General features: G+C 45.1%; 3 protein-coding genes and 1 pseudogene across 3 annotated transcripts; all 4 read left to right on the top strand.

Annotated features, from left to right (window-relative positions):
- Positions 1-755: 755 nt before the first annotated feature.
- LOC134393416 (disintegrin and metalloproteinase domain-containing protein 25-like) lies at positions 756-4,794 on the top strand. Its single transcript, XM_063118442.1, has 3 exons — positions 756-762; positions 3,011-3,625; positions 4,790-4,794. The coding sequence occupies exons 1-3, from the start codon at positions 756-758 to the stop codon at positions 4,792-4,794; spliced, it is 627 nt and encodes a 208-aa protein (XP_062974512.1).
- A 2,108-nt stretch (positions 4,795-6,902) lies between these two features.
- Positions 6,903-9,035, top strand: LOC134393414 (disintegrin and metalloproteinase domain-containing protein 20-like; annotated as a pseudogene).
- A 2,887-nt stretch (positions 9,036-11,922) lies between these two features.
- On the top strand, positions 11,923-14,112 carry LOC134393766 (disintegrin and metalloproteinase domain-containing protein 20-like). Its single transcript, XM_063118856.1, has one exon. It carries the CDS (start codon positions 11,923-11,925, stop codon positions 14,110-14,112), a length of 2,190 nt encoding a protein of 729 aa, XP_062974926.1.
- Positions 14,113-19,460: 5,348 nt separating this feature from the next.
- On the top strand, positions 19,461-21,650 carry LOC134393765 (disintegrin and metalloproteinase domain-containing protein 20-like). Its single transcript, XM_063118855.1, has one exon. The coding sequence runs from the start codon at positions 19,461-19,463 to the stop codon at positions 21,648-21,650; it is 2,190 nt and encodes a 729-aa protein (XP_062974925.1).
- Positions 21,651-23,477: the final 1,827 nt, after the last annotated feature.

Below are 23,477 nucleotides of genomic sequence, written 5' to 3'. Positions count from 1 at the left end.
CGTCTGAGCTATCCCCGATATTATTATCCTTCCTATACAGATCTTCCGTATATTCTTGCCACCTTTTCTTGATCTCTTCTGTTTCTGTTAGGTCCTTGCCATCTTTGTTTTTGATCATACCCATTTTTGCCTGGAATTTACCTCCAATGTTTCTAATTTTCTGGAAGAGGTCTCTTGTCCTTCCTATTCTATTGTCTTCTTCCACTTCCGCGCATTGCTTGTTTAAAAATAATTCCTTATCTCTTCTGGCTAACCTCTGGAATTTTGCATTTAACTGGGCATATCTCCCCCTATCACTGTTGCCTTTTGCTTTCCTTCTTTCTTGGGCTACTTCCAGTGTCGCAGCAGACAGCCATCTTGCCTTCTTGGTTTTCTTTTCCTTTGGGACGTTTTTTGTTGCCACCTCTTGGACAACGTTGCGAACTTCTGTCCATAGTTCTTCCGGGACCCTATCTACTAAATCTAGTCCCTTAAATCTATTCTACACTTCCACTGCATATTCATTAGGAATATTAGTGAGCTCATATCTAACTGATCTGTGGGTCTTCCCTATTCTCTTTAGTTTGATTCTAAATTGTGCAATAAGAAGTTCGTGATCTGAACTACAGTCAGCTCTAGGTCTTGTTTTTACCATCTGTATAGATGTTTGCCACCTTTGGCTGCAAAGGATGTAGTCAATCTGATTTCGGTGCCGGCCATCTGGTGAAGTCCATGTATAAAGCCGTCTTTTCGGTTGTTGGAAGAGAGTGTTTGTTATGCACAGTGAGTTGTCCTGGCAAAATTCTATCAGCCTGTGTCCCGCTTCATTTTGTTCTCCTAGACCATGCTTACCTGTAATTCCAGATGTCATTTGACTACCCACCTTAGCATTCCAGTCTCCTGTAACGAAAATAACATCTCTTTTTGGTGTATTATCCAGTAGGTGCTGCAGGTCCTCATAGAACTGATCTACTTCTGCTTCTTCAGCATCTGTGGTTGGGGCATATATTTGGATCACTGTGATGTTAAATGGCTTACCCTGAATTCAAATTGAGATCATTCTATCATTTTTTGGATTGTATCCAAGCACTGCTTTAGCCACTTTATTATTAATTATGAAGGCTACTCCATTTCTTCTGTGATCCTTTTGTCCACAGTAGTAGATCTGGTGGTGATATGATGTGAAGTGGCCCATTCCAGTCCATTTCAGTTCACTGACACCCAATATATCTATATTTAATCTTGACATCTCACCAATAACCACATCCAATTTGCCCTGGCTCATCGATCTTACATTCCAGGTTCCTATGGTGTGTTGATCTTTAGAACATCAGATTCGTCGTTCACCACCAGCACCGTCGGCCGCTAGCCGTCCTTTCAGCTTTGAGCTAGCTGCGTCATCACATCTGGGGCTAGTTGAACTTATCCTCTGTTCCTCCCCAGTAGCATTTTGACCATCTTCCGACCTGGGATTCCCAACTTCCGATGGTATACCGACATATATCTGGTTGAGCAATTATCTTATTTTTGTATCTTTTGTTTTACTGATCTTTCATCCTCACATTATCTGCACATCTGCCTTTTCTTCCTGTAGCCCTTTCAGCAACCACATTTCAGCCATCTTTTCCTTCCTATTCTTCTGCCATTATTCTTTCATTCTTTTTCATCCTTTACCCTCCAAGCTCCACCCATATTCTAAAGACAATTCTATTGACTGTTGCCATGGACACAACCCCCCTCCTTCTCTGTCTCATGGGCAGCCTCCTTCTAATCCTTCTTTATGCCTGCTGCAGGAAGTTTCCCTTGTCAAGGAAGATGGGGAACATTTCTGACTGGCTGCTGGTGCTGATCTTATGGAATTGGCTGAATGGGACTGCAAGTCAGATACCACCCCAGGGGTTTAGGTATGTCTCTTATGAAGTGACCATCCCAAGGAAACTGACCCCCAGGTATGGACAACAGGAGTCCCAGGATGTCACCTATCTGGTACACATTGAGGGGAAGGGCCACATGGTGCACCTCAGGCAGAAGAAGGGATTAATCCCTAAACACTTCCCTGTCTTCACCTATAGTAAAAAGGGGGAACTCCACACAGACTATCCATTCATCCCGGATGACTGTTTCTACCGTGGCTTTGTAGAAGGAACACCCTCATCTTTAGTCACCCTCAGCACTTGCTCAGGGGGACTCAGGGGTCTCTTTCGATTAGAAAATGGGAGCTATGAAATTGAACCTGTCCGGGCATCTACTACCTTTCAGCATGTGGTGTATCGGTTGGAAGAAGAGAAAGGTGCGGTGCACATGAGGTGTGGACTAACGGAGGAAGAGCAAAGTCGTCAGAAGGCTATGATCCAGAACGCAGAGAATGTAGTAGCCAAAAGGGTTTCCAGAGGAGAATGGTGGTCACACACGAGGTACGTCAAGATTGCAGTAGTGGTAGATCATCAGCGATATTTGAAGTTTGACAAAAATGAAACTCGTGTGATACTCAATGTTCTGGATGTCATCCATACTGGAAATTCATTTTATGAGCCACTTTCTGTTCTGGTGTCTATAGCTGGCCTGGAGATCTGGTCAGAAAAGAATCTCATAAACATTACTGACACAATTAATGGTGTACTTCGGAATTTTAATTCTTGGAGAAGAAACACACTAAATAAACGTCTACAGAATGATGCCGGCCACTTATTTTTTACAAAGAATTATGGAGGTTTACTTGGATTATCATTTATAGGAACAATTTGTACTCCCCAGGCGGGATCTAGCGTTATATCATCTGGAACTGACAATTTATTCCTGTATTCTGTCACGTTTGTCCATGAACTAGGTCATAATCTTGGGATGATGCATGATACAAAACACTGTCATTGTGATCGAAAGTTCTGTATCATGGCTGAATATATGAAACATACTGATAAGTTTAGCAATTGCAGTTATTCTGATTATTTCAAACATAGGAACACTCGTTGCTTGTTAATTCCACCAGACCCTGACAAAATGTATAACTTCAAATATTGTGGAAACAAAGTAGTGGAAATTGGTGAGCAATGTGACTGTGGCTCAAAAGCTGAATGTGCCTCGGATCCCTGTTGCCAATCCAATTGCACGTTGCGTTCAGGTGCCGCTTGTGCATTTGGACTTTGCTGCACCAATTGTCAATATCTTCCAGCTCGATCCATTTGCAGACAGAAAACTAGCATCTGTGATCTTCCTGAGTACTGCAATGGGACTTCAGAGAGATGTCCTGAAGATGTTTATATGCAAGATGGTGCCCCCTGCAGTGATGGAGCATACTGTTATCATGGGCATTGTAGTACTCACAGTGGGCAGTGCAAAGCGATCTTTGGCAACCAAGCAACTGTTACTTCAGAGAGTTGTTTCAGAGCAATGAATGCTCAAGGTGATCGATTTGGCAACTGTGGACTTAAGCATGGAGCTTACAGGAAATGTGATCCCAACAGTTATTTGTGTGGCAGAATCCAGTGTGATAATATTGATGACTTGCCTTCTTTGGAGGAACACATCACCATAATTCATTCAAAGGTTGGCAATGATGAATGCTGGGGCACTGACTACCACAGTGGGACAAAGACAACTGATATTGGTGCCGTGAGAGATGGCACTCCTTGTGGCACTGACATGATGTGTATGGATAGGCAATGCAGAAATGTGTCCTTATTGAAGTACGATTGTAATATCACAATGTGCTATAATCGGGGAACATGCAACAACCTCAAACATTGCCATTGTGATTATGGCTGGGCGCCTCCCGACTGTCTAAACAAAGGGTATGGTGGCAGCCTTGACAGTGGACCTGCTCCAGAAAACAGGAGAGGTGCCTTTATAAGAACCACAGTAGGAGTTGTTTTCCTCCTTTCTGCTGCCACTGTTGGTCTTGGCCTGGGTCTATATTACAGGACTGTGTTGAAGCAGAAGTTTAGAAGAATGAGTTCAAGTATCCATCCAACAAAATCAACAGAGGAAAGAAACACAGAATGAAGAATGTACAGAATATCAAAAACGTATTGAGAAAATAATGGGTAATATAGTGTAAATATATTTATATATTAAATGCTGTAAGCTTTCCATTAACGTTGTGTAAAAAGTCATTTTTATTTATCTCACAGGAAATTTGTCATTTCATGCGCACGTACACACACACACAGACACACGCCTTGTCATGTTCTGTCTGCCTTTATAATTCAATTCACAAGAATTTCTCTATCTCACCACAATGATTGCCACCCCTCCCCCACTTTGTGACATGGCCCTGGCCCTGTATCCCATCCCCTGAAATTTAAGATTTCAGGCCCTGATTGAAAACCCTATTTCAAACATGACCCTATTGCTATGAAAAGAGTGAGGTAAACTTCAGTATTTTTTGAATAACTGAGATTCTGTTCCTGAGTGTAATTGGAACACATCGTTAGGCTTTGTAGTGAAGTCACACTATTCTAGCAGGTGTCCTGCAGAAATGATGCTGATAACTTTATTACCAAAAATATTAACATTCAAATCATAGCCTAAAAGGATGTGCAAGGAATACACTCACTCACACACATCCTTAATAGGTGTAAGTTTAAGCCCTGAAAGGACAAATGCTAATACAGGCCACACTGAATTTAAAATGTCAAAATCTGGGGTCTGTTTTGTATTTAAAGTAACCATGAATGGGTTTGATCCTTTGTGCACATGCCAAGCAAGCGCAAGCAAAGGATTGATGCATTATATGCACTCCTAAGTGAGCATGCGCACAGCCTATGTACGTGCCTGAGAGTCTTCATCTTCTGCCCCCCCCCCCCCTCGCCAGGCTAACCTAATTTAACCAAGGGAGAAAAAAAGGTTGACCTAGAGTTTGCTACAGCGGCTTCCCTGCTGTTTCCCTAATTGACCAAGGCAATTGAATCTATTTTCCTGGTAATCCATTCACATGCATTCAGGTCACACAGCTCCTCCACCTCCCGTATGACTGTACCTGAAAGTTTTGCTCATTAACTGAGGCCTTGTTGCATGTCCCACTTCCTGGAGAAACAGAGCTTGCAGAACCCAAGTTTTGGACTACCCTCCCAGTAAGATAAAAGTAGTCTCTTCCTTAATGTCACATATATGACTTCTGAAGACAATACTCTTCCCCCAAGACTTTAAGAGTTAATGAAACTCTCTGTTTTTATGATTAATTGACAGTTTTAAAATATAATTTAGGGATTTTAATGCATTTAATCTTTGTGTTTCTATTGTGCACCACCTGAAAACTCCTTGAATGAAGAGGCAATCCAGAATGCTTCGAAATAAATATATATTTTTAAAGGAAATTCCACTTAAAATTTCCAAAAACCCTGTGCACTACCGAATACACACATAAAGTAGGTACATTTATATTGTAATTTAAGTTTTAAACTTTTAGTTGTTTTGTTGTTTATTTGTTCAGTTGTTTCTGACTCTTCGTGACTTCATGGACCAGCCCACGCCAGAGCTTTCTGTCGGCTGTCGCCACCCCTAGCTCCCCAAGGTCAAGTCTGTCACCTCCAGAATATCATCCATCCATCTTGCCCTCGGTCGGCCCCTCTTCCTTTTGCACAGTAAACCATGGCTGGTCATTAAAGAAAGCCTTCCTGGAATAATGACGTTTTCAGGAGGCGCTGAAAGTAATACAAAGTTGGCGCCTGCCTGACCTCCAGAGGCAGGGAATTCCATAGAAGGGGGGCTACTACCACTCTGAAGGCTCTTCCCCTGGTGGACTCCAATCAGGGGATGGATCTAGGTGGAACCACCAGGAGCAGGCCCTCGGATGACCTCAGTGACCGGGCAGGTTGGTAAGGGAAAAGGCGTTCTCTCAGGTATCCTGGTCCCAAGTTGTTTAGGGCTTTGTACACAAGTACAAGAACCTTAAACTTGGCCCTGTAGCGAATAGGCAGCCAGTGCAGTTCCCTCAACAGAGGAGTTACATGCTGGAAAGGGGCAGCTCCAGACAACAACCAAGCTGCAGCATTCTGCACTAGCTCCCGCTTCCGGAGCAGCTTCAAGGGCAGCCCCACATAGAGTGCGTTGCAGTAATCCAACCTTGACGTTACCAATCCCTGTACCACCGTGGCCAAGCTATTCCTGTCCAGGAGAGGCCGTAGTTGGCGAACCAGCCAAAACTGGTAAAAGGCACTCCGAGCCGCGGCGGCCACTTGAGCCTCCAGCAACAGAGATAAATTTAACAGTACCCCCAAACTATGAACCTGATCTTTCAGAGGGAGTGCAACCCCATCCAGAACAGGCATTGAGCCTATCTCCCGGATTCAGGAACCACTCACCCACAGGGCTTCCATCTTGGCTGGATTCAGTTTCAGTTTATTGGCCCTCATCCAGCCTATTACTGAGTCTTTTAGGTCTGGACTTTTAACCACTTGTGTTGTAATTGCTTCTGAAAACCGAACCTTAATTAATTAGCAAAACAGCTGTGCAAAAATATTGTGTGATAATTGGGTCTGGAACAGCAAGCAGCTGTAAACAAATTCAAGCAAGCCATTACTTCCGCTCCAGTGTTATGCTATTATGACCCCCACTCAACAGTTGAAAATGCAGGTTGGTGCATCTAAAGATGGCTTAGGAACGTATCTGTTACAACAAAACCAGCCAATTGCCTTAGCTTCTAGGGCCCTGATCCGACCTGAAAAGAATTATGCACAGATCAAGAAAGGAGATTAGCTCAGCTGGGGCGGGGCCATGAACAGAGCAGCTGTAGGCAATTCCCGCCCTCTTCTGCCTGGCGCACAGAAGAGCAGAGCCTCGTGGGTTGGCTGGTGCCTTTGCCCGTGCTGACTTCAGTCTGTGAGGCTCAGCTGACTTTAGAGGAGTTCTTCTTCCGCCGAGCTCTCCGACCCGGGTGGCTCTTTCTCCGGGGGGGGGGCGCTGGGGGAGGCAAAGACAGAATTACGATGGTGGAGGTGAGCAGCGGCAAGGACGCGGCCGGAGAAGCTGGAAACTTTTCGCCCCGTCCCAGCGAGGGGCGATGCGGGGCCGCCTCCGCCTCCGTCTCTTCTAGCCTGAAGATCAGCATCTACACTAGGAGTTTCGGGGCGCCCTGGAGGCGCACGCAAACGCCTTCAGGGCGCCCCGACAGCTCTGTGTAGATTTGCTGCAGGTGGAGAAGGAGGAAGCAGGGGAAGTGAAGACTGCAGCTGAGAAGCCCAGCCAGCAGAAGACCAGCAAGCAGTGGAGCCCCAACGAATGTAGAAGTTGGGGAACGGCGGTGGCACCAGCAGCATGAGGGAGGGTCAATAAAACTCCGAGAACTAACTCTCCACTCTCCTATAGTAAGGAGGGGGGACTCCAGGTGGACTATCCTTTCATCAGGGATGACTGTTTGTACCATGGCTTTGTAGAAGGAATGCCCTCATCTTTGGTCACCCTCAACACTTGCTCAGGGGGACTCAGGGGTGTGTTTCAATTTGAAAATGGGAGCTATGGAATTGAGCCTATCCAGACATCTGCTAACTTTCAACATATGGTGTATTGTTTGGAAGAAGAGCCAGGTGCAATGTGCATGAGGTGTGGGCTAACGGAGGAAGAGCAACGTCGTCAAGAAGCCATGATCCAAAACCTGGAGAATGTAGTAGCCAAAAGTGTTTCTGAAAAAAAGTGGTAGACACACACTAGGTATGCAAAGCTTGCGATTGTGGTTGAGCATGAACGATATCTCCAATTTGACAGAAATGAAACTCTTGTTGTTCTTCAAATTTTGGCTATCATCCATATCTCAAATTCGTACTTCGAGCCACTTTCAATTGAGTTTTCTGGTTGGAATAGAAAATAACTTCATAGACATTGAGGAGAACATACATAAAACACTTTCAGCCTTTACTTTTTGGAAAAAGGACATGCTAGTTACACGTCTAGAGAATGATGCTGGCCACTTGTTTGTATATAAGGATTTTGGAACACCGCTGGGATTAGCATATGTAGGAAAAATGTGCACTTGAGGATGGGCTTCTGCTGTTGTACAATTTATGAGTCTCAGTTTGCTGTTTGTTTCTGTCACGTTTTCCCATGAACTAGCATATAATCTTGGGATGCAGCATGATTCAACGTACTGTCATTGTGCTAGAACACATTGCATTATGGGTAAATGTCAGGGATCCACTGATAAGTTTAGCAATTGCAGTTATGAGGAGTATTTCAATTTAAGAAATGCTCCTTGTTTGTTAGTTCCACCAGACCCTGATAAAATATATAAATTTGAATACTGTGGCAACAAAGTAGTAGAAAATGGACTGTGGTTCAAAATCACAATGTGAATCAGATCCCTGTTGCCAATCCAGTTGTATGTTGCATTCAGGTGCCACTTGTGCTTCTGGACAGTGCTGTGCCAAGTGTTGGTATCATCCAGCTGGACCTGTTTGCAGAGAGAAGGCTGGCATCTGTGCTCTTCCTGAGTACTGCAATGGGACGTCAGAGTGGTGTCCTGAAGATGTTTATGTTCAAGACAAGTGCCCCATGCTGTGACGGTGTTATCATGGGCGTTGTACTACCCACAGTGGGCAGTGCAGAATGATCTTTGGCAAGAAAGCAACAGTTGCCTCCGAGAATTGTTTCAGACTAATGAATGTCCAAGGTGATCGCTTTGGCAACTGTGGCCTTAGACATGGAGTTTACAAGAAATGTGATTCCAAGATGTGCATTGATGGGGACTGCTTCAGTGTGTCCCTCTTGAATTATGATTGTGATGTCACAATGTGCCATAATCGGGGAATGTGCAACTCTCACAAACATTGTCATTGTGATTATGGCTCGGCCCTTCCCGACTGTCTAAACCAGCCTTCCTCAACCTGGGGCGCTCCAGATTTGTTGGACTACAACTCTCAGAATGCCCCAGCCACTGGGAGATGCAGTCCAACACATCTGGAGCGCCCCAGGTTGAGGAAGGCTGGTCTAAACAAAGGCCATGGTGGCAGTATTGGCAGTGGACCTCCTTCCCCAAGGAAGGCAGCTGCTATAACAGCTACTATTTTAAGGATTTTATTTGTTCTTTCAGCTCTTCCTGTTCACGTGTTTGTGTATTACAGGACTGAACTGATACATCAATTTAGAATTCTGAGGGCAAAACACCATCCCACAGAATCCAACTAGGAAGATAGTCCACAGTTGATCACAGAAGCAAACAATGCAGAGTCTATTTAAGATGTACTCACAGATGTGAACAATGCAGAATCTGTTCAAGCTGTACTCACTTAATAATGGGCAGTATTATGCAAAAGAGTCATTTGAGTCTATATGATTTTTATTGTTTTAAACACTGGGGTTTTAATGGAACTTGTTTTCTAGGTACATCAGTCTATGAAAATCTTGGGTTCATTCATGGGGAAGAAACCCTCTATGTTGACCCTATCTATTTTCTAAACCCCCGAAAGGTCTCCTGCTAGATCAGATGGGATGAGCCTCCATATCTGAAATGGAAAACTCTGAACAGTAGCTGAACTCCCAAACACGACCCTGTTCTCGCAGAAACCCAGTAGTGAAGTGACGCAATTTTAGACCGTGCACTTAATGGTCTTACCAGGTGTTTTGCTTCAGCTGTGAAGCACACACAACTAACATTTCTCTCCACGCCACCACTGCATTGGGTACAACACAGAGTTTAAGCGCTGAAAGTACAAATACCAAAATGTATGCAGCACTGTGGAGGAACCAGCCCTTCTCACTAAGGGGCTGTCTTCACAGGATTTTCCTGTGGCTTGGCTGCTTTGTGAGGTCCATTGAGGCACATGTTGCCATGGCCAGTGTGCTCCCAACCATCCGCTTCTGCCTGGAAAAGCTGCAGTATCGGAGAGTCCTATTACTCCATTCTTTTTAGTTAAAGCAGCTCCTAGGTGCTTGATCTGCAATGTTCCCGTGCTTCCACATTAAAAGTTGGGCGTGCCTGTGACCTGGCTGTAATGCGGACTGGCCCTTCCTGCATTCAGCCCTTTAGCATTCCCACTTAGAGACATCTATGCGCTTCCTGCATTAATTAACTTTGGAACTCTGTTAATTGGCTTCTGTGATGTGGTGTTAGCTCCAGAGCTGTGCAGCATCAGAGTTGCAAAGGGACTGTGCTAAGTCCGTTCTGTGACATGGTGTTAGCTCCAGAGTTGTGCAGTTCCATGGTTGGGAGCTGTGTGAATTGGGTTCTCTGATATAGTTTGACTGTGAAACAGGGGCTGGTGTGATATTTTTTGGAGTGGGGGATTTTAGACCCTGCCCCTGCCCCCATCCTGCTGCTGTCCTCCCGCTCGAGCAGAGGCACTGTTTCACTCATTGACAAAATCGCAGCAGCACTCTTTTCCCCATTGACAACTTAACAGCAGCCTGTTCTAACCTCTAATCTTGTTCCAGCACTGTTTTGCCCTTTCATCACATCGCACCAGTGAGGTTTTAACCATTCACCTTGCCACAGCAGCACTCTTTTACCCATTGACAATATAGCAGCAGTGTGTTCTAACCTTCTCTAATCTTGTGGCAATGCAGTTTTGCCCTTTTGCTAAGTCGCAGCAGCAAGGTTTCAACCATTTGCACCAATGCAGCAGCAAACCCCCCCCCCCAGTATGCACTAAAAAAGGGGTGCCGCAAAAAAAAACACACAGCTGGCAGAGTCAGGACCAAACTTCATACACAGCCCCCCTCCGCCCCAGTTGGGATGCAAGTGACGTTAATGAAACTTTGTGAATTTACTCTGGCAGTTCTCAGAAACAGAGAATGCCAGTGACGAAAAGAACAGCTGCAGCAATTTGAATCACTCTTGCTGTGGGACTCTGTAAGTGAGCAAAATAACTCAGGGTTCCTGACCGTAACCCAAGATGGGTTAAATAACCCACTTTACAGACTCTAGGTTATGAGAGATAATTATTTTTGAGAAATGTGACACGATGAATTTAAAAATTCCCGGCAGACAACATAATAACCCAGGATGGTTCTGATGTTACTGAGCAGTGAATCTGTTCTGGGTTTCAGTCAGAACTCTAAATGAGCTATCCAGACTGCTTTGTACCTTGGATAGCTCCTTTAGAGTTCTAACTGACCTGGAACATTCACTCCTACCCTAAGAATAAAAGGGATTATGGATCAACCTCAGGTGATTTACTCTAGTCAAGTCTACGACTAGTCAAATAGAAAGGTGTTGCCCATAGTGGCTTGTCCACCACCAGAGCTATTTGTAGAGAGTAGCATTTGTATACATCTGGAGGTTTCATGCCTATTACCAATGAGCACTAAATTACCTCTTCTTAACCAAAGGAAAGCCAGCAATTGGCACATGCTTTGTAAACTCTGTATCCTAGGTTCAACATGAAATGTCTTACCAAGACCCATTGAATTTTCTAGTGGCAAGGTCAGAGGAGTATAACTTTACCTTTAAAGGAGATTACTTTTAACTTTAAAAGGGGGTTGGGTAAATTCCTGGAGGTGAAGGCTATCAATGGCTATGTGCTACCTCAAAAATTAGATTCAGTAAGCCTTTATATGCCAGTTATTGGGGTACATAAGTGGGAGGGGGCTGTTGCATTCATATCCTACTTGTGGGTTCTGGGTCAATAGCTGATTAATAACTGTGTGAGCAGAGTGCTGGACTAGATGGACCCTTGGCCTAATCCAGCATGGCTTTTCATATGTTCTCATGTTCATACCTAAAACCATCAGTGAGGCAGAATACCTTGTTAATAAGTTCCCATCCCTTGGTAGCCCTTTTAGCCATCCACTTCTGAGGGATCATTTCATTCCCACCATAACTCTGCCATTCTGTTCCATTCTTGACCTTCCAAGCTCCTCCCCTATTCCAAAGGAAGCCCATAGATTGTTGCTATGTATAGAATCCTCCTCCTCCTTCACTGCTAACTACAGACAGGCTCCTTCCCACCTTGTCAACAGCTGCAAGTGGGCTTCCCTTGGGGTAATGAGATGCCAGTGGACGTACATTGGAGGGAAATGATTAGCAGTTTCTCATGTCTACTCATTTGGTTCTTGAGAAATATCCTAGCTAACATGACTGCTCATACGATTCCCCAGGGTTTTAAGTATGCTTCGTATGAGGTGACCATCCCAAGGAAACTGACCCCCAAACATGGAGGATGGGAACCCCAAGATCTCACCTACCTACTACAGATTGAAGGGGAAGGCCACATGGTGCTCCTCAGGCAGGAGAAGGGATTTGTCCCTAAACACTTCCCCGTCTTCACCTATAGTAAGGAGGGGGGACTCCAGGTGGACTATCCTTTCATCAGGGATGACTGTTTCTACCGTGGCTTTGTACAAGGTAAACCCTCCTCTCTGGTCACCCTCAGCACTTGTTCAGGGGGACTCAGGGGTCTCTTTCAATTAGAAAATGGGAGCTACGAAATAGAACCTGTCCAGGCATCTGCTACCTTTCAACATGTAGTGTATCGCTTGGAAGAAAAAGAGGGTGCAGTCCGCATGAGGTGTGGGTTAACGGAGGAGCACCAAAGACGTCAAAAAGCCATGATCCAGAACGTAGATAATGTAGCAGCCCAAAGTGTTCCTGAAACAGAGTGGTGGTCACACATCAGGTATGCAGAGGTTGCAATAGTGGTAGAGCATGAGCGATATGTTCAGTTTGGCAAAAATGAAAGCTTTATCACCTTACAAGTTCTGAATATCATCCATCTTGGAAACTCATTGTATGAGCCACTTTCTCTTCAGTTGACTATAGTTGGTCTGGAGATCTGGTCTGAAAAGAACCTCATAAACATTTCTGACAGCATGGAGGACACACTTGAGGCTTTCAATGATTGGAGAACTGATTTGTTGCTCAAACGTGTAGAGAATGATGCTGGTCACTTATTTGTATATAAGAATTATGGTCATAGACTTGGATTAGCATTCGTAGGAACAATTTGTAGTAATTGGGCATCTGCCGTTGAATCATTTATGACTTCCAGTTTGTCCTCTTTTTCTCACACATTTGCCCATGAACTAGGACATATTCTTGGCATGTCTCATGATGAAAAATACTGTACTTGTAGTCGATACGAGTGCCTTATGTCTGGAACTGACGGAAACTCAGATATTTTTAGCAATTGCAGTTATAAGGAGTATTTTGCAAAAAGGAACACCGCTTGCTTATTAATTCCACCAGACCCTGATAAAAAAATTAAACTGAAATACTGTGGCAACAAAGTTGTGGAACATGGAGAGCAATGTGACTGTGGTTCAGAGAAGCAATGTGAGTCGGATCCCTGTTGCCAATCCAATTGTCAGTTCCATTCAGGCACCTCTTGCGCTTTTGGACAGTGCTGTGCCAAGTGTCAATATCTCCCAGCACGAACGCTCTGTAGACGGCAGACTGGCGTCTGTGATCTCCCCGAGTACTGCAATGGGACTTCCGAGGAGTGTCCTGAAGATCTTTATGTGCAAGATGGTGCTCCATGCAATGACGGTGCATACTGTTATCATGGAAATTGCACTACTCACAATGGGCAGTGCAAAAAGATCTTTGGCAAGAAAGCGACAGTTGCTTCAAATGCTTGTTTCGAAAAGACGAATGTCCAAGGTGATCGCTTTGGCAACTGTGGCCTTACACATGGGGCTTTCAGGAAATGTGATGCCAAGAACATCCTGTGTGGCCGAATCCAGTGTGAAAATATTGATAAATTGCCTTCTTTGGAGGAACACAATACCGTAATACAAACGGCCCTTAGCACTAGGCTGTGTTGGGGTACGGACTACCATAGTGGAATGGGACTAGCTGATATCGGAGCAGTGAGAGATGGCACTCCTTGTGGCACTGACATGATGTGTATTGATGGGCAATGCACAAATGTGTCCCTTTTGAAGTATGATTGTGATGTCAGAAAGTGCCATAATCACGGAATATGCAACAACCACAAACATTGTCACTGTGATTATGGCTGGACCCCTCCAGACTGTTCAGAAAAAGGCCTTGGGGGCAGCACTGACAGTGGGCCTCCTCCGCCAAAGAAGCATACTATGAGTTTTTCCAAAGGGGCAATTATTGCAGGAACTGTATTTTTCCTTACTGCTGCTGCTATTAATATCGGCCTGGCTGTGTACTACAGGAAAGGACTAATGAAGTGGTTTAGAAGACTGAGGGCAAGATACCGTCCAGCTGAATCAAACCTGGAAGCAACTCCACAGTAGATCACAAAAGTGACCTTTACAGACTGTGTCAAACGTGTATCCAGGAAATAATCAAGAGAAGGGTACAAAAATGAATTTGAATGTGCATTTTTTTCATCATTTTTAAAACTGTTCTTTTAATGCAACTTATTCATTAATAGGGATTTTGCTATATGTTTAGACTGTCTCTATCCAATGGGTCTCAGAAATCTCTGTCTTTCGCTATCTGGGAGAAAGACATTGTTCTCTCCAATGGAGGACCATAGTCTCTGAGAAAATGCCTGTCCCCGAAACTGAGTTTATTCCCACCAAACCTACATAATCGGTGACGTTGTTTGAATAAAGGAGTTCCTATACTCAGGGTTTGCTGGCTGTTCAGGGGTAATATTGCAATCAGTCAATCTTTATTTACAGTCAACAGACTGCCATTACAGCATATAAGTACACAGACGTTAATAAAAATACATCATGGCAAAAAAGAAGGGATTTAAAATCTGTAAAAATGCTAATCAGTAGATTTAAAATAATGATCAAACATCCATGATAATATTGCAATTAAATCCCCTAATGGTAGTGCAACTGAAAGTTTTGCTATCTCAGTGATTTGATGCTATTGTAGCAAAGTCATTGCAAAAAGGATATTGATAACCATGGAAACAAAATATCATGATAGTGGTGGATCGCACATCCCTGCCAATCCTTGGAGATGGATGAATTTACCTATTGACTTTCATCATTGCCCTATTTAAAGTAAGGACTTCCCCACCCTTAGGCCTCTGGCACTGAGGGAACAAGTTTGATCACACAGTATAGACATCTGGCCATCCTGATATCCTCCAGGACTGCCCTAGCTTGTAAAGTTGCAGACTTGCGCTCCAGGAACCCTGTTCTCTCTCCCCCCCCACCTCCCAGGTGGGCACCACACTTGCATTGGGGCAAAACCAACCAGACTGGACTGCTTATGGAAGAGATGCCATCACAGCATGTCTCGCCTGCCACCCCGCTGGATAGAGGCCAACTGACCAAGCCCAACTGCGTGCCAACAGTAGATTGCGTCACTCTACGGCTGGCCCAGGTGCCATGCCGTATCTGCAGATTAAGACCCCCAAGGGCTGTGGTCTCCACCAATCTGTTAAAGGAGCACAATTATCAACATTGAATCTATGGTAACTGCACCCATCTTCCTTTCCGAATGTATGCTTATGCATGCCCAAGACTGCCATCTCTCTATGGCCCAGATCTTGGCACCCCCCAGGTCCGCTGCAGCAGCGGTGACCCAATTCTGTCTGGGTTGCCAAATGGAATAGTTCTATAGGCCTGATGTCTGAAGGGGCTTCTTGGCTACCATCAAAATGGTACAGAGAAGGGGCTGCCCCTTCCTAAGATAAAATAGCAGCCCATGTTCTTTCCCCTGTAGGGCAAAGTAGGGTCAAAACTGCAAATGGGCATATACCCACACTCAAGGCTGCAGTGAGTGTTACCATGGCACCTCTAGCCAGGTACCATGAGCCTGATGCTGAAGGGACTTCTTGGCTACTGTATAAATGGCACCGGTTAAGGGGCAGCCCCTTCTTGTGATAAAACAGAAGCCCAAGTTCCTTTTGCTAGAGGGTGAAGTAGAAGATCAGGCTGCTCAAGGGCATATCCCCTCACTCGAGACCACCACTGGCATTACCATGGCGCCTCAGCTCCTCTGGCCTGATACAGGACTTCTCTGTGATTAACTGAGCATCAAATAATTGAAAGGCCCTACCAGCGCCCTCAGGCAATCCTACCTCTTTCAGCATCCTTCAAACATGGAAAGATGCCATGCTACCTGCAAACCCCTTTCCCCATGCAGCAAGTGATTGGCAGGTAGGCTTACCTCCTAAGGTCCGTGTGGATAGCCCCCCATGTGCAGTATCACCCAGAATTCAAGCAGTTGATCGACTAGGATGGACCGTAGCGTCTGCTTCTCTCTCTGCTCTGAAAAAAGCTGATTTCCCTATCTACTCATTGGTAGAATGGCTTCTGTCACTTGCCTCTCCCAGACTGCAAAGCACACCGGGCAAAAGGCCTTGGCACTGTCCAGCTGCAAGGGCCAACTTCAGGAAACTGGACATCTGGCTGTGTGACAAGGTGTCACCAACTTCCTTATCCCAGGAATATGGCGGGCAAAATTGAGATTAGTTGAGGGCAACCAGGACTCATGGCCCTGACCAGCCCCCATTCCCGAGGTTGCTTAGATGACAAAGTGGTAACTATGTGAACAATGGCCAGCCGTCAGGCAAGATGAACAGTGGCTGATGAGAAACTCAGCCAAAGCCCTTATTGCAAAAGGAAAGAGCTTCAGGGAAGCCAAATCCTCATATATCTAAGTTTCTAACCACTGCATATACAAATGTATATGCAGTGATGAGGGAGACTTGCCTCATCATGGCATTGAATAGAAGTCTGATAAAGGCCTGACCCAGTTCTAATACTCTACAAGGATTAAACATGCTCATCAGGGAGCACTCTTAGTGACCAAACCAATGGGAACACTCTAAGATGCACAAAGGGGGATATAGAATCATAGAATAGTAGAGTTGGGCAGGTCCTATAAGGCCATTGAATCCAACCACCTGTTGAATGCAGGAATCCACCTTAAAGCATCCCTGACAGATGGCTGTCCAGTTGCCTCTTGAATACTTCTAATCTGGGAGAGCCCACGACCTCCCTGGGTAATTGGCTCTGTTGTTATACTGCTCTTACAGTCAGGAAGTTTTTCCTAATGTCCAGCTGAAATCTGGCTTCCTGAAACTTGAGCCCATTATTCCATGTCCTGCACTCTGGGATAATCGAGAAGGGATCCTGGCCCTCCTCTGTGTGACAACCTTCCAAGTATTTGAAAAGTGCTATCATGTCTCCCCTCAGCCTTTTCTTCTCATGGCTATATGGGTAATCAGGTAGAAATAGGGCCCAAGCTTTGACTTAATTGGGCTTGGGCCCTTTGATAAAGGGGGACAGGTTGTCTCACTTACACTCTGGATGTGGTTACCTGGGTCCTCTATCCTGTTAAACTGGGAGCATCCTAAGAATAGATGCACGTTGTAGCACAGATACCTGGTGCTAGCACTCCAAGAGCTCAATTCCGAGCAAGGCAGGTGGTAAAGCCCGCACTAGGTGAGGACAAGTTGGGTGGGACAGGATGAGGTGCTGTTGGGCCTTCCTTGTGATGGGCCAGGCCGGCATCATGAATTGAAGCCATATTCTGGCCCCTTCACATCCCACTTAATTTAGAATTGAAAGCTATCTTGCGTCCAAAGGCCCCATCATATCCCAGACAAGCAGGCCAAAGGTATTCTGAATAGCACCTAGTACTTTGCTAGCACTATCCCTCTGTCCAAATGCTTTTGCTGGGCTATACCTATAACTTAGTTAGCCAGCCAGCCAATTTGCCCAAGACACCTTGACATTCTTCCCCTTAACTCCTCTCCTCTTCCCAATTCTTGACTTCATCCTTGCGTTCAACCATCTGAAAAGTATGGGGAATACACCCACGTATTCCCCTTCAAATCTCCCCTTTGGTAGCAGGCAGCAAGTGATTGAAACAAGCACTGAAAGGCAGCTGGTGGCAGGCCACTTCCATTGGATGCAATGCCAATAGGGACTTCTGCTGGGAACTCACACCCCCACTGGGCTCCTCTGAACCAACGGGAACGAAAAAATGCCAAGCCATCACCAAGCCCCAACCAGGTGAACCTCAAGGTCCTATTGGAGCAGATCCTGCCAACCTGCTGTGCATGGTACAGCCTACTCCCCTTGTGCCATGCTGTCGTAGTTGAACTGAATTCTTGACTTGAGTATCCTCCAGCGCTGGTTCACTTTTAGGAAGGTGTCAGGCTCTCATGCAGCGACCTGATGCTGAGCCATGTTGGTGGGGTCATTAAGATCTGAAGTTCTAGTGTTGGGAGACATCTTGTACAATATCTCTAAGGTCCAAGCAAGAGGCCCATGTTTGTATCACCCAAGATTTTTATTTTCTTTTAACTGAAAGCAGTGACAAGATCCCGCAAATTGGATCTATTTATTATTTATTTTAAAACATTTGCGAACCACTTACCATTTTAAAATGCTGAAGCGCTTCATGACAAACTACAGAACAGTGCATCATCCAATGCATAGCAGCAGTTAGATGGGTTGGGGGTGGGGGAAAGCCAGGGGAAGCAAGTAGGTTTTTACTAACCATCAAAAAAAGCACATGGACATTGGTGCCTGACGTATTGCAGAGGGGAGGTCGTTCCAGAGGGAGGGTGCTACCACAGAGAAGACCGGCTGCTCTGTGGGTGCCAGATGTGGCTCTGCACAGCGTGGCCTCTCCTGATTATCGCAGTGGCCTAATGGTTGTATGTGGGGGCAGACAACCTTTCAGGTATTTACGTAGGTAGAAGGGATTTTCAGCCTTCATCACAGGCTTATTTCCTGAACTGACCAAGGCAATTGCATGTGTTTTACTGGGAGTCAGTTCACTTGGAGTTGCCAATCACAGAAAAAGGAAAAAGGGAGCTCCAGTCATTGGACGGTATAGAAAGGAAATAAATAATGCTTCTAAAATTGCCGCTCAAGTCATTTTTGACAAGTTGAAAGTATTTCCATACAACTGGACATTTCACATTTACTACTGATGAGCACTAAATCACCTCTTCTCAACCAAAGGAAGGCCAGCAATTGGCACATGCTTTGTGAACTCTGTGTCCAAGGTTCAACATGAAATGTCTTACCAAGGGACTTTGAATTTTCTAGTGGCAAGGTCAGAGGAGTATAACTTTACCTTTAAAGGAGATTACTTTTACCTTTAAAATGGGGTTGGGTGAATTCCTGGAGGTGAAGGCTCTCAATGGTTATGTGCTACCTCAAAAATTATATGCAGTAAGCCTTTATATGCCAGTTATTGGGGTACATGAGTGGGAGGGGGCTGTTGCATTCATATCCTACTTGTGGGTTCTGGGTCAATAGCTGATTGGCCACTGTCTGAGCGGAGTGCTGGACTAGCTGGACTCTTGGCCTGATCCAGCATGGCTTTTCTGATGTTCTCATGTTCTTACCTAAAAACATCAATGAGGCAGAATACCTTGATAATAAGTTCCCATCCTTTGGTAGCCCTTTTAGCCAGCCACTTCTGGGGGATCATTTCATTCCCACCATAACTCTGCCATTCTGTTCCATTCTTGACCTTCCAAGCTCCTCCCCCATTCCAAAGGAAGCCCATAGATTGTTGCTATGTATAGAATCCTCCTCCTCCTCCTCCTCCACTGCTAACTACAGACAGGCCCCTTCCACATTGTCAACCGCTGCGAGCGGGCTTCCCTTGTGGGGATGTGATACCAGTGGACGTACATTGGAGGAAAATGACTAGAGGTTTCTCATGTCTACTCATTTGGTTCTTGAGAAATATCCTAGCTGACATGACTGCTCATAAGATTCCCCAGGGTTTTAAGTATGCTTCGTATGAGGTGACCATCCCAAGGAAACTGACCCCCAAATATGGAGGATGGGGACCCCAGGATGTCACCTACCTACTACAGCTTGAGGGGGAGGGCCATATGGTGCACCTCAGGCAGAAGAAGGGATTTGTCCCTAAACATCTCCCCGTCTTCACCTATAGTAAGGAGGGGGAACTCCAGGTGGACTATCCTTTCATCAGGGATGACTGTTTCTACCGTGGCTTTGTACAAGGTAAACCCTCCTCTCTGGTCACCCTGAGCACTTGCTCAGGGGGACTCAGGGGTCTCTTTCAATTAGAAAATGGGAGCTACGAAATAGAACCTGTCCAGGCATCTGCTACCTTTCAACATGTGGTGTATCGCTTGGAAGAAAAAGAGGGTGCAGTCCGCATGAGGTGTGGGTTAACAGAGGAGCACCAAAGACGTCAAAAAGCCATGATCCAGAACGTAGATAATGTAGCAGCCCAAAGTGTTTCTGAAACAGAGTGGTGGTCACACATCAGGTATGCAGAGGTTGCAATTGTGGTAGAGCATGAGCGATATGTTCAGTTTGGCAAAAATGAAAGTTTTATCACCTTACAAGTTCTGAATATCATCCATCTTGGAAACTCAATGTATGAGCCACTTTCTCTTCAGTTGACTCTAGTTGGTCTGGAGATCTGGTCTGCAAAGAACCTCATAAAGATTTCTGATAGCATAGATGACACACTTGACGATTTCATTAAGTGGAGAAGTGTTTCATTACTCAAACGCTTAGAAAATGATGTTGGTCACTTGTTTACATATAAGAGTTTTGGAAGTACACTTGGATTAGCATTCGTAGGAACTATTTGTAGTGATTGGGCATCTGCCGTTGAATCATTTATGACTTCCAGTTTGTCCTCTTTTTCCAACACATTTGCCCATGAACTAGGACATGTTCTTGGCATGTCTCATGATGAAAATTACTGTACTTGTAGTCAAAAGAAGTGCATTATGGCTGCATATCAAGCAAACACAGATAAGTTTAGCAATTGCAGTTATAAGGAGTATTTTGCAAAAAGGAACACCGCTTGCTTGTTAATTCCACCAGACCCTGATAAAAAAATTAAACTGAAATACTGTGGCAATGAAGTTGTGGAACATGGAGAGCAATGTGACTGTGGTTCAGAAAAGCAATGTGAGTCGGATCCCTGTTGCCGATCCAATTGTAAGTTGCATTCAGATGCCACTTGTGCTTTTGGACGGTGCTGTGCCAAGTGTCAATATCTCCCAGCACGAACGCTCTGTAGACGGCAGAATGGCGTCTGTGATCTCCCCGAGTACTGCAATGGGACTTCCGAGGAGTGTCCTGAAGATCTTTATGTGCAAGATGGTGCTCCATGCAGTGACGGTGCATACTGTTATCATGGAAATTGCACTACTCACAATGGGCAGTGCAAAAAGATCTTTGGCAAGAAAGCGACAGTTGCTTCAAATGCTTGTTTCGAAAAGACGAATGTCCAAGGTGATCGCTTTGGCAACTGTGGCCTTACACATGGGGCTTTCAGGAAATGTGATGCCAAGAACATCCTGTGTGGCCGAATCCAGTGTGAAAATATTGATAAATTGCCTTCTTTGGAGAAACACAATACCGTAATACAAACGGTCCTAGGTACTAGGCAGTGTTGGGGTACGGACTACCATAGTGGAATAGAGACCACTGATATTGGAGCAGTGAGAGATGGCACCCCTTGTGGCACTGACATGATGTGTATTGATGGACAATGCGCAAATGTGTCCCTCTTGAAGTATGATTGTGATGTCACAAAGTGCCATAATCACGGAATATGCAACAACCACAAACATTGTCACTGTGATTATGGCTGGACCCCTCCAGACTGTTCAAAAAAAGGCCTTGGTGGCAGCACTGACAGTGGGCCTCCTCCGCCAAAGAAGCGTACCATGAGTTTTTCCAAAGGGGCAATTATTGCAGGAACTGTATTTTTCCTTACTGCTGCTGCTATTAATATCGGCCTGGCTGTGTACTACAGGAAAGGACTAATGAAGTGGTTTAGAAGACTGAGGGCAAGATACCGTCCAGCTGAATCAAACCTGGAAGAAACTCCACAGTAGATCACAAAAGTGAACATTACAGACTGTGTCAAACGTGTATCCAGGGTGCAAAAATACATTTGAGTGTGCATTTTTAAAATTATTTTTAAAGCTAATTGCATCTTTTAATGCAATTTGTTTCCAAATTTTGCATTTATTAATAGGGAATTGCTATATGTTGAGAGACTGTGTGTATCTCATGGCCAGCCGTCAGGCAGGATAAACAGTGACTAGTGAGAAACTCAGCCAAAACCACTGATCCATCTGGGTGTTCTTCATCAGGTGAAGAACAAATAGTCCCATTGAAAAGGCCTCTTGGTGGAGTGGGGGGGGGGCATGGAGCCTTCCTTCTCTCCTTCTTGCCACCCTGCCCTTTTGGGAGGCAAAATTGGACAGGGGCTTGAAACCAAAACATGTGCTGTGTGTACACACCACTCGTACACTTTAAATAGCAGTTTATCATGAAGAGTTATTGTCCAGTTCAGCTGAGTATAACTGGTATGCTGATGTCTTCCTTTTCTTCCATCCTGGATCTCAGAGCATTTACCTAGGGTCCAGAAGTAGGCCTGGTCCCAGGCAATCTTATCCATTTATTAATCGTTAGGAAGCTGCCTTATACTGAGTCAGTATACTGAATGGCAGTGGCTCTCCAAGGTGTCAGGCAGATTCCGTTCCTCGTGCCACCCAGATAAGCCGGGGATTGAACCAGTGACCTCCTGCATGCAAAGCATGTGCTCCAGCCACTGAGCTACCTTCTTGCCCCTCAGCCCAGGTTTGCAAGGTGCCACCACATCATCATCATCATCATCACCACCATCATCATCATCATCATCATCATCATCTATTTGTTACTTGCCTCTCCCTCTGGATCAACAACACAAATGCAAACACCATAAAATACATATAACTAATTAAAACATTTAATATTAATACATTATTAAATGCAGCACATTATTAAAAAGACATCTTAAAAATCAACTGGGTAGGCCTGCTGGAAGAAATCAGTCTTCATGGCTTTCTTATATTTCGAAAGACTGTTAAGGTGACAAATCTCTCCCAGCAAGCCATTCCACAATCTGGGAGCGGCTGAGGAAAAGGTCCTCTGGGTAATAGTTGTCAGCCTTGCTTTTGTTGACTGGAGTAAATTCTTCCCAGAGGACTGAGTGTGCGGGGCGGATTGTACGGGAGAAGGAGATCCCGCAGGTAGCCTGGAACCAAACCATGTAGGGCTTTAAAGGTGATAACCAACACTTTATACTTCACCCAGAAACTAATTGGCAGCCAGTGAAGAGATTTTAAAACTGTTGTAATGTGGTCTCCCCTAGGTGTACCAGTGACCAGCCTGGCTGCCATATTTTGAACTAGCTGAAGTTTCTGGACTAGGCACAAAGGAAGCCCTATGTAGAGTGCATTGCGGAAATCAAGCCTCGAAGTTATCAGTGCATGCACTACCGTCCTTAAGACTTCCGACTCTAGGAAGGGGTGCAGCTGGCGTATCTGCCGAAGCTGATAGTTGGCTCTCCTGGCTACCGCATTTATCTGGGCTGTCATTTGATGCGACGGATCCAGAAGCACCCGCAAGCTGTGAACATAGTCTTTTAGGGAGAGTGTAACCCCATCCAGATCTGGTTGACATTCCTCCAAACCCAAGTTATGGCCTTTCACAGCAAACACCTCTGTCGTGTCTGGATTCAGCTTCAGTTTGTTTTTCCTCATCCAGCCCATTACTGCCTTCACGCATTCATTCAGAGGAGATACAGTATACTTAGCTGATGCTGTTGTCGAAGGCATAGAGACGTATATTTGGGTGTCATTGACATACTGATAGCATCCCAGCCATGCCTCCGG

Source organism: Elgaria multicarinata, chromosome 2, assembly GCF_023053635.1.
Source record: "Elgaria multicarinata webbii isolate HBS135686 ecotype San Diego chromosome 2, rElgMul1.1.pri, whole genome shotgun sequence".
Lineage (NCBI taxonomy): Eukaryota > Metazoa > Chordata > Lepidosauria > Squamata > Anguidae > Elgaria > Elgaria multicarinata.
Note: the sequence above shows the minus strand (reverse complement) of the source record. Positions and strands in the feature narration are given on the sequence as shown.

What these genes read in the sequence shown, in the direction of transcription:
- LOC134393766 (XM_063118856.1), top strand. Translation starts at nt 11,923, where the DNA reads ATGATTAGCAGTTTCTCATGTCTACTCATTTGGTTCTTGAGAAATATC.
- LOC134393765 (XM_063118855.1), top strand. Translation starts at nt 19,461, where the DNA reads ATGACTAGAGGTTTCTCATGTCTACTCATTTGGTTCTTGAGAAATATC.